This window comes from Peromyscus eremicus, chromosome 8a, assembly GCF_949786415.1.
Source record: "Peromyscus eremicus chromosome 8a, PerEre_H2_v1, whole genome shotgun sequence".
Taxonomy (NCBI): domain Eukaryota; kingdom Metazoa; phylum Chordata; class Mammalia; order Rodentia; family Cricetidae; genus Peromyscus; species Peromyscus eremicus.
The window spans coordinates 83,863,873-83,881,266 of record NC_081423.1 but is presented as its reverse complement, the minus strand read 5'-3'; the positions used below and the strand labels follow the sequence as shown (position 1 = coordinate 83,881,266).

General features: G+C 43.3%; 1 protein-coding gene and 1 long non-coding RNA gene across 3 annotated transcripts in view; one reads left to right on the top strand and one right to left on the bottom strand.

The window, feature by feature from the left end:
• The window catches only part of LOC131917775 (uncharacterized), a 15,036-nt gene extending 10,785 nt beyond the window's left edge, over nucleotides 1-4,251 (top strand). Inside the window, exon 3 of one of the 2 annotated variants that reach the window (XR_009380733.1) lies at nucleotides 4,064-4,251. This is a non-coding gene — a long non-coding RNA (uncharacterized LOC131917775). Of the gene's footprint in view, nucleotides 1-4,059 lie in introns of both variants that reach the window. The other variant, XR_009380734.1, reaches the window with a different exon arrangement.
• Nucleotides 1-17,394, bottom strand: part of Nbr1 (NBR1 autophagy cargo receptor) — a 26,712-nt gene extending 9,318 nt beyond the window's left edge. The window contains exons 1-14 of the mRNA XM_059271851.1: nucleotides 17,268-17,394; nucleotides 16,841-16,956; nucleotides 14,154-14,216; nucleotides 13,505-13,523; nucleotides 11,596-11,618; nucleotides 8,026-8,223; nucleotides 6,829-6,906; nucleotides 6,352-6,530; nucleotides 5,733-5,900; nucleotides 4,350-4,559; nucleotides 3,228-3,387; nucleotides 2,854-3,144; nucleotides 1,233-1,382; nucleotides 146-221 (exon numbers count right to left, since the gene is read on the bottom strand). Of these exons, the coding sequence (XP_059127834.1) occupies nucleotides 146-221; nucleotides 1,233-1,382; nucleotides 2,854-3,144; nucleotides 3,228-3,387; nucleotides 4,350-4,559; nucleotides 5,733-5,900; nucleotides 6,352-6,530; nucleotides 6,829-6,906; nucleotides 8,026-8,223; nucleotides 11,596-11,618; nucleotides 13,505-13,523; nucleotides 14,154-14,216; nucleotides 16,841-16,942 (1,717 nt within the window). The 5' untranslated portion in view covers nucleotides 16,943-16,956; nucleotides 17,268-17,394. The remainder of the gene's footprint in view (nucleotides 1-145; nucleotides 222-1,232; nucleotides 1,383-2,853; nucleotides 3,145-3,227; nucleotides 3,388-4,349; nucleotides 4,560-5,732; nucleotides 5,901-6,351; nucleotides 6,531-6,828; nucleotides 6,907-8,025; nucleotides 8,224-11,595; nucleotides 11,619-13,504; nucleotides 13,524-14,153; nucleotides 14,217-16,840; nucleotides 16,957-17,267) is intronic.

Genomic DNA, 17,394 nt, shown 5'->3' with positions numbered 1-17,394 from the left:
CACTTGTACTGTGGCACTGACGGACGACAGGGAGAGGAGATGGACCATGGGTGCAGCTTCACTATCTCATGGGAGAACTCCTCACCCTCCAGTGTCTCAGACCGTAATACCAGCACCTAAACACGATGAACCAAGACATGCTTACCCACAGGGGTGTTGTGGGGCACTCTCTCCAATTCTTGGACAATGTTTATATCCAGCAGCTCAAAGGACAGCAGGTCCTAGAAAGAGAGATGGCCAAATAAAGATGTCTGTCGCGACTGGACCTACAGCCCTTCTGTACACTGCCTGGATTCAATTCTGTTCAAATTCATGCCCCTCCTCAATCAAGTGAAACTAAAAAGAGTTCAAAGGGAACCAATATTCTGAAATGTCTAACTAGCAGGGAGGAGGGAGAAGCGTCACATGCCCCATCTCCCTGCTCCTGCCTTCAAGGTGGATTCACTCCTGGTCAGATCAGAGGACGACTTCAGCTGTCTACTCCGTTTTGTATTCGTGAGTGTATTTCCTCAATTTATATCTTTTTTAAAAAAAATATTTATTTATTTATTTAGTATACAGTGCTGTGTCTGCATGGCCAGAACAGGGCGCCAGATCTCACTACAGATGGTTGTGAGCCACCATGTGGTTACTGGGAATTGAACTCAGAACCTCTGGAAGAACAGCTAGTGCTCTTAACCTATGAGCCATCTCTCCAGCCCCCTGAATTTATATCTTAATAAATCCCTATTACCCATTAAATAGACTCACGTGGATTGATTTTTTTTTAAAAATTTATTTATTTATTAAGTATACAACATTCTGCCACCACGTAACTTTCCACTCCAGAAGAGGGAACCAGATCTCATTATAGATGGTTGTGAGCCACCATGTGGTTGCTGGGAATTGAACTCAGGACCTCTAGAAGAGCAGTCAGTGCTCTTAACCTCTGAGCCATCTCTCCAGCCCCACGTGGATTGATCTTAATAGAGAGGAAACAGTAGGTAGGCAAGTGAACCAGGCTACCTAATATGAAGAGGCCACTAGAGGGAAGTTGTAGGGAAGCACAAGCCTGAGCTTCCAACTCATGAAGAAACATTTCACAAACTTGCTCCATAGATGACCTCACTCTCACTAAATACAGCTGACTGGATCAAGCCTGCCCAGAAGCATGTAGGGCTATCTATCCCTCTTCTCAATAACAAGCTGAGGACTCTTTCTCCCCCTTGTCCCCCAAAGTGCTGACTGTTTACCTGGGCAGTCAGAAGGTCCACGGACGGAATGTACAGTTCTCTCCCGTTGGTGACGTTCTGTGTCTTCTGGGGGATGCTGGTTCCTGTCCCTTCTGTCTGCTTCCTCACTTCAGCCAACGGAATCTCTTCTTCAGCAAGAAGAAAAGCTTCCTATGGAGACAAACAATGGGGGCATTTTAGGACCTCAACAGAGCTCAGGTACCAGTTGACACGTCACCCCTAAAATAAAAACACAGTAGAACCTCCTCATTCAATTTTTTATTTTTTTATTTTTTTATTTTTTTAAGATTTATTTATTTATTATGTATACAGTGTTCTGTCTGCACATATCCCTGCAGGCCAGAAGAGGGCACCAGATCTTATTACAGATGGTTGTGACCCATCATGTGGTTGCTGGGAATTGAACTCAGGACCTTTGGAAGAGCAGCCAGTGCTCTTAACCTCTGAGCCATCTCTCCAGCCCTCCTCATTCAATTTTTAATTTTAATTTAGATTTCTAGAAAAGCTGCAGAAATAGTGAAGAGTTCATATGCTGTTCCAAAAAGTAGTTAGCTCAAACCAGGACATTAACACTCATTAGCTCCACTAACAAAAGGAACAGCTGACGGCAGCAAGTTAACAGGCAAGTCTAGATGGCATTGGTACCCAAGGAACAAACACACAGGGGGACTCTAGGAGATGAATGTGAAGGGGAAAAGCTACCAGTTCACAGGCAGGCCAGGCAGCCCTTCCTTCCCTGGTGCAGCAAGCACCATCACAGACAATAGCCCTTAGGGACTGCCTGAACCAACCCTAAGGACGCTACACACCTTGAAGACTAGGCCCAACACCAGCACAAAAATGTACTGGAGGGAAGAATATCCCCCAAATCCCATGTGTTAAAACCTTGGCCTCTAAGCTGGGTAGTAGTGGTACACAACTTTAATCCAGCACACTAGCCTTTAATCTCAGCACTTGGGAGGCAGAGGCAGGAGGATCTCTGAGTTTGAGGCCAGCCTGGTCTACAGAGCAGGACAGTCACGGCTACACAGAGAACACTGTCTCGAAAAACGAAAAGCTTGACCTCTAGAGGCATGGTATTACTAGACAATAAACACAAGGTGGAGCCTTCTCTGAGGTCCTTAGGTCACTGGGGGCATGTGCTCAAAGGGAAATGTTGGGACTCTGGTCCCTTCCTCTTTTCTTCCTGGCCCCGAGTGGCTCTCTCTCTCTCTGTCTCTCTCTTTCTCTCTCTGCCAGTACAGTCTAATACCTCAACTAGAGGCCTACAGCAATAGGTCTGCCTAATCATGGACCGGAAGCTCTAAAACTGTGAACCAAAAGAACTCATTCTCTTTGTACGTTAATTATCTCAAGTATTTTGTCAAGGTGATGGAAAACTCAGAAACAGTAAACTTCCAGAAAGTCTGGAAGAATAGCAAGCTATGAATGAGCTATTTTAGGTTCAGGTTCCCAGGGTCCGTCTGTGTCAGTTCTTAGCAAGAGCTAGCCTCAAACTTGCAATACTCTTGCTTCAGCCTCTCATGCATGGAATATAGGCCTGTGTCACAAAGCTGGACGTTTCCCATGACTGAGGAAATAATCTGGTAACTGGGGCAAGGCCGACAGTGTAAATGCTCACCTCTTGCTCACAGGCGAGCTCATCAGCTTTGCTTGAGCTGATCATGCCCCTTTCCATGTTATCAGGGCTATCAGCAGAGGGGAAAGAATCCACTATGATACTGCACCAGACCCGAGGCCCAAACTGCTGGCCTTTGTGAGAAAGACGCCAATGCGAAGTGTATGTTCCCTCTAAGGTTGGAGCGATGAACTCCACAGACACAACTCCCACATGGCCAGCCTTCAAGCAGGGAACCACAACATCCTTCTTTTCTGCAGAAGCCAATGTCAAGTTTCCCCACATGAACTTGAGCTGAAAAGAACAAGAGAAAGCTTGTCACCATGTCCTTTGCTACTGTGCATCACTGTCTTTCCATTTAGTGAGCAAAAAAATACCTTTGTGTCCGCACTCCACTTCACATTTCCTGTGTTTTTCATCCTCCAGTGTTTGATAAACTTGGTTCCTGGCTGAAGATGAGTCCCGTCAGGCAAATTCTCATCCACAAATGCTGCACTGAGCGTTGGCATAACTGGGGCACAGGGCTGCAAAGGAAGCCTGGAGAGAAATCCAGATGCTTAGTTACTTGCTGTTGGGTATGATGGCTTCTGAACATGCCACACTGTGATTCAAGAGGCTGACTGCTTTTTAAGGATGTACTAATACATCTGCCTTAAAAACTAACACTAATTAGGTCCCATGAGAAGGCTCAGCAGGGAAAGGTACTTGCCACACCAGCCAGAGTGAGTGACCTGAGTTCAATCCCCAGAATGAACAAAGGTTAGAGAAAAGAGAACTGACTCCACAAAGTTCTTTGACCTCAACATGCATGTCATGGCACACATGTGTGTACACACACATGTGCACTAATAAATACAATAATAGCCGGGTGGCGGCGGCGGTGGCGGTGGTATTGGTGTTGGTGCACACCTTTAATCCCAGGACTCAGGAAGCAGAGGCAGGCAGATCTCTGTGAGTTCAAGGCTAGCCTGGTTTACAGAGCGAGTTCTAGGAGAGCCAGGGCTGTTACACAAAAACTCTGTCCTGAAAAACCATAAATAAATAAAATAATAAAAATTAAGACTAATAAAAATCCTGTGTGCATACATGTGTGTAAAAGGTAGTGCTAGGAATCAAACTCCAGGCTAGAAAACAGACACGATGCCTTAAGGGATAATTAAGAGTGTCCATAAATACAAATGGAAACTTGTTCTTTTGCTTCCAACCCAGCCAGATTGCCTCCAGAGAAGAGAACTCTGAGCCACCCCATTCTAAGAGACGTCTGAGCCACCCCCAATCTGAGAGAAGTCTGAGCCACCCTCATTCAAAGTCTTAATACTCTCTAGCTTTCTGAATAAGGCATCAAGGCGAGTGTCAGAAATAACTCCTGAACCAGCCTGGACCAGACAATGGGAAGCTTGGAACAGGTGAGTGCTAGGAGACACAACAGGTAAGACACAGGATGGCTTCAGCCTTAGAGAGCTAGAGCCAAGCCCCACTCCCGCTGGCCCGGGACTTACATCAGGGTGTTGGACTGCAGCAAGCTCTCAGGTCGGCCTAGAGGGGACCTGGGACTCTGGAATCCGTGGATTGAATTCCACAAATGAATCTTCCTGTGGAGTTTAAGCTGCTTTTTAAGCTCCTTGACCTCTGCTTTCCGCTGTTTCTTCTCAGCACGCAACCTTTGCTTTTCTGCTTTCACAAAGTTCTTATCCACCTGTTTCTGGATCCTGTGGGATAATGAATGAGTGAATGTCTTGAAACACAAAAAAACCTAGAGGCAATTTGAAGCTAAGTAAATCCATCAATGGCTAGCATCTAGTTTCTTAATTTCTTTTATAGTCATCATTTCCACTTGATGAAAATCAGACAACTGTTTCATTATTACATATCAATTGAAAAGGAGCAAAATAAGGAGACTATCAGTGATTTTGTGATATTATATAATATCATTGCATTTTTCTTTTGTTTTGAGATGGTCTCACTATGTAGCTCAGTCCAGCTTAGAACTCAGGACAGTTCTGAATGCTGGGCATCTCAAATATTTTTTTTAAAAAAGATTTATTTATTTATTTTTTAAAGATTTACTTATCTATTATGTACACAGTGTTCTGTCTACATGCCAGAAGAGGGCACCAGATCTTATTACAGATGGTTGTGAGCCACCACGTGGTTGCTGGGAATTGAACTCAGGACCTCTGGAAGAGCAGTCAGTGCTCTTAACCTCTCTCTGAGCCATCTCTCCAGCCCCGATTTATTTATTTTTAATTCATGTGTATGAGCATATGCCTGCATGTATGTATGTGTACCACATGTGTGCCTGATGCTCACAGAGGCTAGAGATGGATATCAGATCCCCTGGAACTGGAGTGTTAGATGGTTGTGAGTTGCTATGTGGGTGCTGGGAACTGAATCCAGGTTCCTCCACAAAAGCATCAAGTGCTCTTAGTGCTCCTAACCACTGAGCCATCTCTCCAGCACAAATCAGGTAATTTTTTTTTTTCAAGACAGGGTTTCTCTGTATAGTCCTTGCTGTGCTGGAAATCGCTCTGTAGACCAGGCTGGTCTCGAATGCAGCAATCTGCCTGCCTCTGTCTTCCAAGTGCTGGGATTAAAGGCGTGCACTACCATTGCCTGGCTTACATCAGATATATATATATATTTTTTTTGGTTTTTCAAGACAGGGTTTCTCTGTGTAGCTTTGCGCCTCTCCTAAAACTCACTTGGTAGCCCAGGCTGGCCTTGAACTCACAGAGATCCGCCTGGCTCTGCCTCCCGAGTGCTGGAATTAAAGGCGTGCGCCACCACCGCCAGGCTCATCAGATATTTTTAACATCAGCATGTTGTGTCAGCAGAATCAAGAAAAGTCAAGCAGAAGAGCACCCTCAAGTGTATGGCTTTACCTGATTTGTTCAAGAGCAGGAGGCAGACGAGGATGGGGACCCTTTAAGTGGGAAAATGGGTCGGAAGGAACCACAACAGGTCTCCGAAACTTTAGCAGGACGTGGCTACGGCTATGGGCATAGGGCCCAGCTTCACAATCTTCACAAAGGTTGTAGGCTGGGCACACGCTGTGTGAAAAGAAAACACAGTGAAAATGTCACAGCAGGAAGTCCCTGAAGTAGAGAGGAACAAGATCACACTTTAGATTTGCTCCACAACCAGCAAGTTGGTGACTTGGTTATGTCAAGCCTATGCTAAAATGACAAGAGTAACTCCTAATCATACCTATTTTCATGAAATAGTTTATAGGAAGATACAAGAACATTTTGACCAAGGGGAGGGGTCTATCCTTAGTGATCCAATTTTGACTGAGGGAACTTAATTTTGCCTGATTCTGTTAATTTAAATGTGTAAATGAAAAGCACTTGTAATAGTTTCCAGTTACATGTCCCACAAGACATGTAAATGAGTAGTTTGTGCTTCCAAATCCAAGCCACATCTACTGCTCAGAGACAGAAGATGTCCATCAAGTATCCAGAATGCTAGGGCAGACACTGCCTCTACCCAGGAATCACTTACCTGCACTGGTAACGCACACCTATGATCCTTTTGTAGCAGTGATTGCAAGCAAGATGCCAGTTGAACTGGTCCTTTGAAACAGACATCGAGACTTCCGAGGCCGACTTCTGGAGGACAAGCTTCTCCCGCAACCTCTGTTCAAGCTTCTCGACCGTTTCCTTAACCACTTGTTCTCTGAACTACAAGGCAGAGCAGAAGGTGGGGGAAAACTCAGTTCCAGCACTGGAAAAAGTGAGAAGAGAACAGCAAACCTCAAGTGTCCCTGTCTCTGGTGATACTTAAGAACATGGTTGACGGCTGCTGGAGGGATGAACAGAGGTGTTACAGGTCTCTTCCTTTCATGGCTAAGCTGATTGTGTCTGGAAATCACCAGCTGCCATTCGCCTTTCATCCACAGCAGCGGCCGCAGCCATCTGGGTTCAGCTTTCTCCCTGTGCCAACAGAGCTGCTAAAACCCAAGTTGGAGAGAACACTCACCGTTTCCAGGTAGCTTGTGAACCAGTCTGGGGGCTTGTCATGAGGCTGGTCCGTGTCACAAGGAGCACGTGGACATGGCTGTGAGAAAATATAACCCAAGACCTTGGAAGTTACTTTTCAAAAGTAATTCTTCGAAAATGTGTTATTTTCAGGTTTCATTTATCAAATATCATAAGTATGTAGTTTAAAAGTTACTGTGTGAGGGGCTAGAGAGATGGCTCAAAGGTTAAGAGCACTGGCTGCTCTTCCAAAGGCCCCAAGTTCAATTCTCAGCAGTGTCAACCTGGCTCACAACCATCTATAATAAGATCTGGAACCCTCTTCTGATGTGCAGGCATACATGCAGGGAAATACTGTATACATAATAAATATTTAAGAAAATATTACAGTGTGAAAGAACACAAAAGAAAAATAAAAAGTGTTTTCTAGTTTCTTCTCTTTCTCCAGAAGCAAACCAGAGATGTCAGTTCTTCAGATCCCAACGGTGGACACAACCCCCAGTCTTTTGTGAACACGTGTATGCAGTGTGCTCACATGCGGAGGCTGAGCACAACCTCGGGGTTATTCCTCAGGCACTTTTTGTCTCTTTGAGGCAGAGTCACTTACTGGCCTGGAAACAGCCAACTAGGCTAGGCTGTCTGGCCTGTAAGCGCCAAGGCTCCTCCTTTCTCCGCCTCTTCGGTGCTGAGGTCGCACACAGATGCACACACCTGGCTCTTTTGTGTGAGTACAGCATGTGTGTGGAGATCAGAGGACAGCAGAGGACGGTGGCTCTTGCCTTCCACTTTGTGTGAGAGGACTCTTGTTGGTCACCACTGCACACACCAAGCTAGCTGGCCTGTGAGTCAGAGATCCTCGGCTCTGCTTTCCATCTTGCCACAGGAACACTGGGATTACAGATCCATCAGGTTTACAGACATGACACTGTGTCTGACTTTATGTGAACTTGGGGATTTGAACTCATGTATTTAATGCTTGCACAACCTCTTTACCCACTAAGCCATCTTTCCAGCCTTTCATGTTGTTTGTTGTTTTCTTTTTTAAATAAGGGTTCTGGGGCTCAAACCCAGGCTCCTGTGATTGCAAGGCTACCTCCCCAGGCTCCCTGCCCAAATCTTGGATGACTATCCAAATGGTGTATAAGGGACAATGACATCTAAGGTTAGAGTTGGGAGGACAGGCCCATCCTCTTCATACCTGTGCCACAGGCTCCTCTGTGGTCTTCACATCTGATCCCAAGACTCTCACCACTGAAGAATAATGTGCAAGTGGCTTCTTCCCTTTCCTGGCAGCCGCCTGTTTTTCTACTACAATTTGAGGGAATGCTTCGTCTACAACATGGTACCCTTCATGGACTTGCATCTGTAGTAGGTTTCCTTGCTTAATGTTAGCCATCTGAAAGCGTGTTACAAGAGCACGTTACAAAATAAAGATACACCTCACTTGGTTTTCCAAATAAAATGACAAAGCATGGAAATACAGAAGTATAGTCAACTGTGCCCTGATTTTTGTTTGCATTTCTAAAGGAACAGGTTGAGCACTAACCCTCTGAGGTAATGACATGATGCCAGAAGTGGAAAACTAGCACCTAGCATTTTATGATCAGTAGTAATCACACTATTGTATACTAAGAAAACTATAGAAAATTACCTGTGGACTATATAAGTATGAGACAAATTTCAAATTTAGTCTTGGACCCATTCCTAAGATATCTCATTATGAATGTACAAATACTGCTGCCCCCCACCCACACAAGTAGAGGCACGTCAGGTTCCAAGGGCTTTGGATAGAGATGAGACAGTCAACCTCCACGTTAATATCTAGCCTGCTGTCAAGAATATAAAGAATATTAACTACAAATGGCTTTATTATGTTAAAATTTGAGGAAATTTCTATGTGAGATTTTTCCATTAACAAGGTTCTCCTTTTTCTTGTCTGTCGGTTTTGACATGGGGTAGCCCCTGGCTGGCCCCTGCTTCAAGGTCTTCCTGTTTCACCTCCTAATTACTACAATTATAGGTGTGCACTACCAAGTCTGGCTTTTAACTGGTTGTTCTATAAGGTATTAACTCTAATCTCAACTTTCTAAAACACAAAACTCAATTCCAGACTAGCACTAATCATGGAAACTTAAAGCTATGCTCTATAGCTAAGCATTTAGTTTTCACTAACTTCGTATTTTATTTTTATTTATTTACTTATTTATTTTTTATATATATTTTTATTTTATAATTAACTTAATTTCACATATCAGCCACGGATTCCCCTGTCCTCCTTCCTCCCACCCCCCAACCCTCTCCCACAATCCACCCACCATTCCTACCTCCTCTAAGGCAAGGTCCCCCCTGGGGAGTCAGCCCAGCCTGGTAGATTCAGCCAAGGCAGGTCCAGTCCCCTCCTCCCTACACCAAGGCTGAGCAAAGTGTCCCAGCATAGGCCCCAGGCTCCAAAAAGCCAGCCCATGCACCAAGGATAGGTCCTGGCTCTACTGCCTGGGGGCCTCCCAAACAGTTCAAGCTAACCAACTGTCCCACTTATGCAGAGGGCCTGATCCAGTTGGGGGCTCCTCAGCCATTGGTTCACAGTTCATGTGTTTCTACTAGTTTGGCTATTTGTCCCTGTGCTTTTCCAAATCATGGTCTCAATATCTCTTGCTCATACAAACCCTCCTACCCCCCCCTCCTCTCCTCTCTTTCTCTCTCTCTCTCTCTCTCTCTCTCTCTCTCTCTCTCTCTCTCTCGCCCATTGGGCTCCTGGAGCTCCCCCTGGGGCTCAGCCGGCCGTGGTTCTCTGCATCAGCTTCCATCAGACACTGAATGAGCGTTTTATCATGACATCCAAGGTGTTCGGCCATCTGATCACCAGAGCAGGTCAACTCAGGCACTCTCTCGACCATAGTCAATAGTCTACAGTGGAGGTATCTTTGTGGATTTCTAGGGACCTCTCTAGCACTCTGCTTCTTCCTATTCCCCTTGGGTCTTCATTCATCATTGTATCTCCCTCCCCGTTCTCCCACTCTGCTCCTGATCCAGCTGGTACCTCCCGCTCCCCTAAGCTCTCTTTCCCCGACCCTTGCTCTCCATTACCCCCACCCCCCACCCCCAGTTTGCTCATGTAGATCTCATCCATTTCTCTGTTGTTGGGCGATCCCTGTGTCTTTCTCAGGGTCATCTTTACTAGGTAGCCTCCCTGGAGTTGCTAGATGCCCTTCAACTGAAGAATGGATAAAGAAAATGTGGTACATATATACAATGGAGTACTACTCAGCAGAGAAAAACAATAACATCATGAGGTTTGCAGGCAAATGGATGGAACTAGAAAAAATCATCCTGAGTGAGGTAACCCAGACTCAGAAAGACAAATATAGCATGTACTCACTCATAAGTGGATCCTAGATGTAAAGCAAAGGATAACCTCGTATTTTAGAAAGCAAGTTTAAGTAGTCGCATCTTCCTAATCATATGTTTTGGAAACTCCTTCAAGTAGTTTTGCTTTCAGTATTTAAAAAAATTAGGGCCGAATGGCTAGGATTCCAGCCACCTCTGTCTCATGTTTTTCCTTTACCTTTTTACACAACAGACTTAAGATTCCATTTAAACTAACAATTCATTTGTAACTATGTCAACTGATAGATGTGCTAATAAGTTGATTGTTTTAATTAGAATGAGATACAGAGCACATGCCTAGCATGCAGGAGGCCCTGAATTAGAATATCAATGCAAAAACAAAACAAAACAAAACAAAACAAAAAAAACCCTAAAGTTTTTCTGTGTACAGCAATATTCTTGTTGAAGTAAGGTTTTGCTTTGTTGCTCAGGTTATCCCTAAACTAGGCTCAAACAATCCTGCCATCTCTTCTTTTTTTGTTTCTGGGACAGTTTTGTCACATAGCCAAGGATGGCCTCAAAGTCACTTAAGTAGCTTAAGTTGTCTTTGATCTCAATGGTCCGGATACCTTGGCCTCCTGGGGCTCGGATTACCGGTGTCCACCATACCCAGGCCTTCTTTTCACGTGAAATGGTGGCCCCAAGGCCAGCAATGAGATGACACAACAACGCAAACTGTATGCTGTGAACATGTGTGGCTCCCACTGGATAATAAATAAAGCTGTTTTTGGTCTATGGCAAGAAAGCTTACAGCCAGGTGGGAAATCCAAGCAAGATACAGAGAGAAGGGCAGAGTTGGGGGAGATGCGAGCCCTCTGTTACAGGAGCAACAAGATGTCAGCAGACTGGTAACCCCATGGCCACGTGGCAACATATAGATGAATAGAAATGGGTTAATTTAAGATCAAAGAGCTAGCACGCCTTTAATCCCAGCACTCGGGAGGCAGAGCCAGGCGGATCTCTGTGAGTTCGAGGCCAGCCTGAGCTACCAAGTGAGATCCAGGAAAGGTGCAAAGCTACACAGAGAAACCCTGTCTCGAAAAACCAAAAAAAAAAAAAGATGAAAGAGCTAGCTGGCAAGAAGCTAAAGCCCTAGGCCATACAGTTTGTAATTAATATAAGTCTCTGAGTAATTATTTTATGGGCAGCTATGGGACTGCAGGTGAGAGAGATTCATCCGGACTGGTGGGCTAGGCAGGACCGGAGAAATTTCTATCTACAACTGTATTAGGAACTGCCTGCTGCTGAGTCATACACCTACTTACCATAGTCTCCCTAACAAATGGGTGTCATTCTATTTATTCTTAATACTTTCCAGTGGAGTTTAGGTTTCAATAAAGATTTTTCAAATTACTTGAAAATAAAATGAAGTAAACATTACCTTAAGTGCTTCTTCATATTCTCCTAAAGGGACGAAAATGAAAGAAAACAACAACAGTGACTCACTTATTTTTACCAGCCCTAAAGATTCTATTGACTACCGTCAATCCTACAGTTTTTTGCTTTTTTGGGGGGAGTGAGGGTGGGGGTGGGGGTCTAGCTTTGTAGCCCAGGCTGGCTTCAAACTCATAGTCCTTTGTGTGTTGTGATTACAGAAGGGCAACAGCATGCTTAGCTAATCCTATAGTTCTAGTATCCAATATGAAGACTACAGTTGATAATAATGGATTGTATTTAAGAATTCTGCTATAGTAGACTTCAGCTACGCTCACCCCGAAGTGGCAGAGGCAGGGTGTGGGGTGGCAACTGTGAGATGACACACATTTTCGTTTCTTTCACTGAAATACCCTTTTAAAACCATCTGTATGTATTTCATACCAATGTTATACATCTTAAAGATATAAAGTTTACTTTAAAAAAGTAAGCCCAATCCTATTCAAATTCTTAGAATCCTTACATATGGACAGTCACTACGTTTTTGCTAGACACACTTCCTTCTCAATGTTGTATGGTGCTTTTCCTGCCGGTCGTAACATTCTTGGCCCCTGCCCCCACAGCTAAGACAATCAGAGCACAGCAATACAGTGGTAGCCAGAACTCTGATATTCCATGAAGGCGTCTGGAGAACCCTGACTGATATTCCAACTCCCTTCCCCAACCTATTTACAAAGTGAAAGAACGGCTAAAAACGGGATTCAATAATGCAGTGAGATTGCAAACCATGATGAGGTAGGATTTCTCGGTGATGTAGTTGTTTGGGGGTCATCCATATTCCTGTATGTAACTCTGCTCTGTAAGAAGATCTGGACTTTGGTGAGTTTGTGCTTTGATCTGTTATTGGTGCCTACCTGGGATGGCTGGACTTTGTCTGCGCCTTCCCAGGAAAAATGAATGCAACACTTACCCACTGCAAAGAAAGACTATTACAAAGCATCTTCCTCTTAAGTCCCTCAGTGCTGCTGCAGCCTTCTAGGTGCAAAACATCCACCCAGCTCCTCTAACTATGCTCCGTGAAGCACAAGATTCAGTGGAGTTCGGGGATTGTGTTAAGACTGTCTAACATCTTACCTGGCTCAAATAATGTTTTAGGGACTAAGATACGGACTATAACCAACCATCTGATAAACATAGGAACATGGTTTGCTTATGCATTGAAATTCACATATGTGCCAGGTCAGAACAAATACAACAGGAGCAGAATGAATTGTATGTGACAAACTAGGTGTACATTATTTTCAGAGGATTAGCATCTTAAATATAAAGTTGGATAAGACCTGTCCTTATGATCCATGCAAATGAACTAACTTCTATTAAAAAAAAAGGTCTACAATAAAAATCCCTTATGAGGCTGGGGATGTAGTTGAGCTGGTAGAGAGCTTGCCTAGCATGCACCAAGCCCTGACTTTGATTCCTAGTATTGCATAAAGTGGGGGGTGGAGGCATAAGCCTGTAATCTCAGTACTCAGATAGAGGCAGGAAAATCGTATGCTCAAGGTCATCCTAGGCTACACATTGACTTTTATGCCAGCCAGGGCTACTTCCTGAGACCCTGCCTCAATTAGGAAAAAAAAAAAAAAAGGAAAAGAAAAATCTCCTACAAAACTAATGCCCACAGTACAATGTCAATTTACAGCATACCAAATTCTATTCTAAAATGTATGCCAGTGCAAAACATGGTTGAAATAGAAACACTTCAATGAGCAGATAAATTTGTTTAACTATGTAGCTCAGGTTTCCCTTAAACCTGAAATTCTCCTGCCTCAGCCTCCTCAGTACTGGACTTGCAGATAGATATTACCATGTCAGGCAAATTTTAGATAAAGCTGACTAGATTTTTCTCAGGAACTCACCTTGACTATTGATGGATACCTATGAAGAGAAAAAAGCAACAGTGAATGCTAAGTCTCATCACCTGTGGATTTATGTTAACTAGGGCCAGTCTCACGTCAAAGTCCCAGGCCAGGTGTCTAGTATTTCCACTACTATTTAAGTAATGTGCTTTGTTTTATCTTAGGGACATTAACAGGTAGCACAGTGTAAGATGATAATGTACCAGATATACAGTACTGCTAGTCTGGAGCATTAACCACTGAGTAGAGTCCCTATTAGCATCACCATCATCAACTAAAAGACAGCCTTGTTAGAGTTTTAGGTTCCCTCTCTAATAGTCTCCATATTGCTTTCCCATTTCTCAGCTCCATCTCAGATGCCACTAATCTTTATAAAGTATGAGATTATCAAATATATTTAAACTATCAGGTAAATGAAATAACATTATTGTTTAACTTTTTGTCTTGTTCCCTTATGGCTCTCTGAGATAGTACTTTGTTCTAAAGCCCAGGTTGGCCTTAAACTACGTGGGATCCTCATGCCTCAGTCTCCCAAGTACTAGAAATATAGGTGTGAGCCATTACAATGCATTTTATTCTGAGCTTTTTAAACTCTGTATCACTCCCGAAAAGATCCCTACTCTAAATAATCATGGGACAGTTATTTTACCTCCTCATTTTCCTCATCCAGGTATTTTATTTGAATATTATTCAGATCAAATGAAACTTTTACCTGCAAATGAAACAAAAGGATCAGATCAGTGTATCTCAGTGTATAAAATTGAGTATTTTAATTTTATTCTTTTTTTTCTCTCCTGTTTTCTTTTTTTGGCCTGGGGGTGCTGGTTTGGTGTGGACCTTCCCAAGACCACAGCTCTTTTTTTTTTTTTTTAATTTTTATTTATTTATTTATTTTTTCCATTGCTTTAGAGTTTTATTCCAGAAATTCAGAACAATCTGTTGGCAAATGAATAATAATGCAGAGTAGTCTTCATGGATAGTTTAATATTTAGAGAATAGCTGAGCTATAAAGAATATGTTTATGAGCACTATTGTTAGCCAGCACATCTTCCTCAGTGGGTAGGTGAAGGAAAAAACTGCATTATTCAAGGTTCTCTACCTGAAAAGGACTGGTAGAATGAATCTCTCTATGTATGAACAAAATGGATTTATTAGAATGTCTCACAAACTGTGGTTCAGGTAGTCCATCAATGGCTGCTACCAATGGAAATTTGAAGAATTCAGTAGTTGTTCAGTTCATGAGGCTGTATATCTCAGCTGGTCTTTAGTATACACCACAATTCTAAGTAAGTAGGCTCTAATGCTGGTAAAAGAATGAACTTGGAGCTGGGCGGTGGTGGCACACGCCTTTAATCCCAGCACTTGGGAGGCAGAGGCAAGAGGATCTCTGTGAGTTCAAGGCCAGCCTGGGCTACAGATTGCGTTCCAGGAGGCGTGTACCATGGCCGCCCAGCCCATTAATGTGTTTTTAATTTTATTTTATGCATATGGGTGTTTTGCCTTCATGTAACTGTGCACCAAGGCCAGGAGAGGTCATCTCAAGTTCTAGAACTGCAGTTACAGATAGTTGTGAGCTGCCACCTGGATGTTAGACATCAAAGTGGGCCCTCTAGAAGAGCAGCCAGTGCTCTTAAACACTGGGCCATCTCCCTAGGTGACATCTAAAAACTTGAAATCAGGGCTAATGAGATGGCTTAAGTAGTACAGTACTTGTTGTATACAATATACACAAGCCTGATAACCTGAGTTTGCTCCCCAGAAAACACATAATGGTTGAAGGAAGGAGCCATCATACACACACACACACACACACACACAAACAATTTTTAAAAGTTCAAAATCACATTTCATCTTTGGATAGAGTCCACCCTATAGAACAATATGTAAGTTAGAAAGAAAATCCTGGTGGGGAAATCAGTAAGTAATGGTTACATCCATAGTGTTCAGCAACACAAGCAACACCGTGGACTCAGTTTAAGAAGACTGAGCTTGCAGGGTGGTGGTGGCGCACACCTTTAACCCCAGCACTCGGGAGGCAGAGGCAGGCAGATCTCTGTGAGTTCAAGGCCAGGCTGGTCTACAGAGCGAGTTCCAGGACAGGCTCCAAAGCTACACAAAGAAACCCTGTCTCAAAACAAAACAAAACAAAAAGACTGAGCTTTACTCTGTGTCTATTGATTAAAAACTATGGCTACAATATAATGCTGAGTAAGAAAAGCAAGCTGTAGGACAGTGTTTCCTATGACCCTAGCATGAAACCTGCATGAACACGGAACATGGAAATGTGGGAAGTACTCAGGGCTGTTATCTCCGGTTATTCAAAGGAGGCGTGGAGAGCAGATACAGGGTAGAAATTTGTGGACAGACATTATCTCCTTACATGTTAAGATTGCTTCATGTCTTATAATGGGCACGTATCACCCTTTTATAATTTAAACTTTTACAATAAAAGAAAAAGGCAAGTTGCCAACTTACCCAGCTACTAGGGAAAAAAAGACAACCGGTGCTCAGATCATTTCAAAGGTCCCCCTGCTTTCCCAATAACCATCTGCCTAGCACAGGAGAAAGAGAAATCTGGGGAAGGCAGGGGACTAGACTAACATTTCCTTCCTTTTAAGCTACCCACACAGGTAACCAGGTCGAGACATGTCTGTAACCAAATGTTACATTAAACACAGGTGCCAAATAGTAAAACATTGACCAAGGCAAGTCAAGGAAACCAGCAGGGTACAAAGGGCAAGTCAAGATTAGAGAAACGAGGTGCAGAAACACCCATGGGGCTTTGCTTTGCTTTCTGCCAACACCAAGATAGCCAACCTTTGACCCAGCAATAAAGCTACTGGCAGGTCTTGCCAAACGCCAGAGCTATCCCGGCATTAACAAACAGCAGTGATGATCTGCTCTCCAGCCAAACAACATTCCCCTACAGCCTGGCTGGGGTGGAGGACACACTAACTTATTCCTCAGACCATTTCTAAAATAAGTATGTTTCTAAATCCTATTTCACTTAAAAAATAATTTTACCTGAGTTTGATACCTGGGACTCATACAGTAGGAGAGAGCCAACTCCTGAAATTTACCGACTTTTGCTCCCTCTCAAAAAATAAATATATGTAATTTTAAAAATGTTTAAAGGAACATAATTGTTCCTTCCTTTTACCCTGGTTACACATCCTATACAAATACTGAACCCCTGTCAAAAACAATTTTTCAAGATGTCCAGAAATGGTAATGACGACAAACTTGACAGTTAGGAAACAAACTGCTAAAAATTGGCACATTTTGAAAGAATATCTGTGTTTATGCCACTGAAAAACAGAACAAAGCAATACTCACCATAGCTTCAACATCAGCCCAAGTTGTATTTGCTGGATCCGAAACCAGAAAGCTTTGAGTTTCATTTTTAAAAGTCACATTTAGAGTAACCTGTGGTTCCATGCTGTGGGGTGGGGCTGAGAAGATGGATGGACGGAAGAAAGAGGAAGGGATTAAAAACCCACAGAGACACATTAGGTTTAACATGTAAGTTAGATTTGGGAGATCATAGTGAACAGGAGAAACAATGTCCCTCCTGTGACATTATTTACTCTCTAGTAGTGCGTTATCTACCAAATCTCACTGTTACATAAGAATTTTTCTTTCTCAGAAATAGACACTAATGCTCAAGCTAGGCCATAAAGATTTGCACTTATGCTATAGAGTTAAACTCAATCAGAACATCCACGTTAAAAATAAAAGCCACATTAGGCACAACAGCACACACCTGTAGTCCCAGTTACTCAGCAAGTTGAAGCAAGATGATATAGTTGGAATCCAAGAGTTCTAGGCCAGCCTAGGAAACAAGGAAATGCTGTCTTTAAAAGAGGTGGGGAGTGGCGAGGAGAGATAAA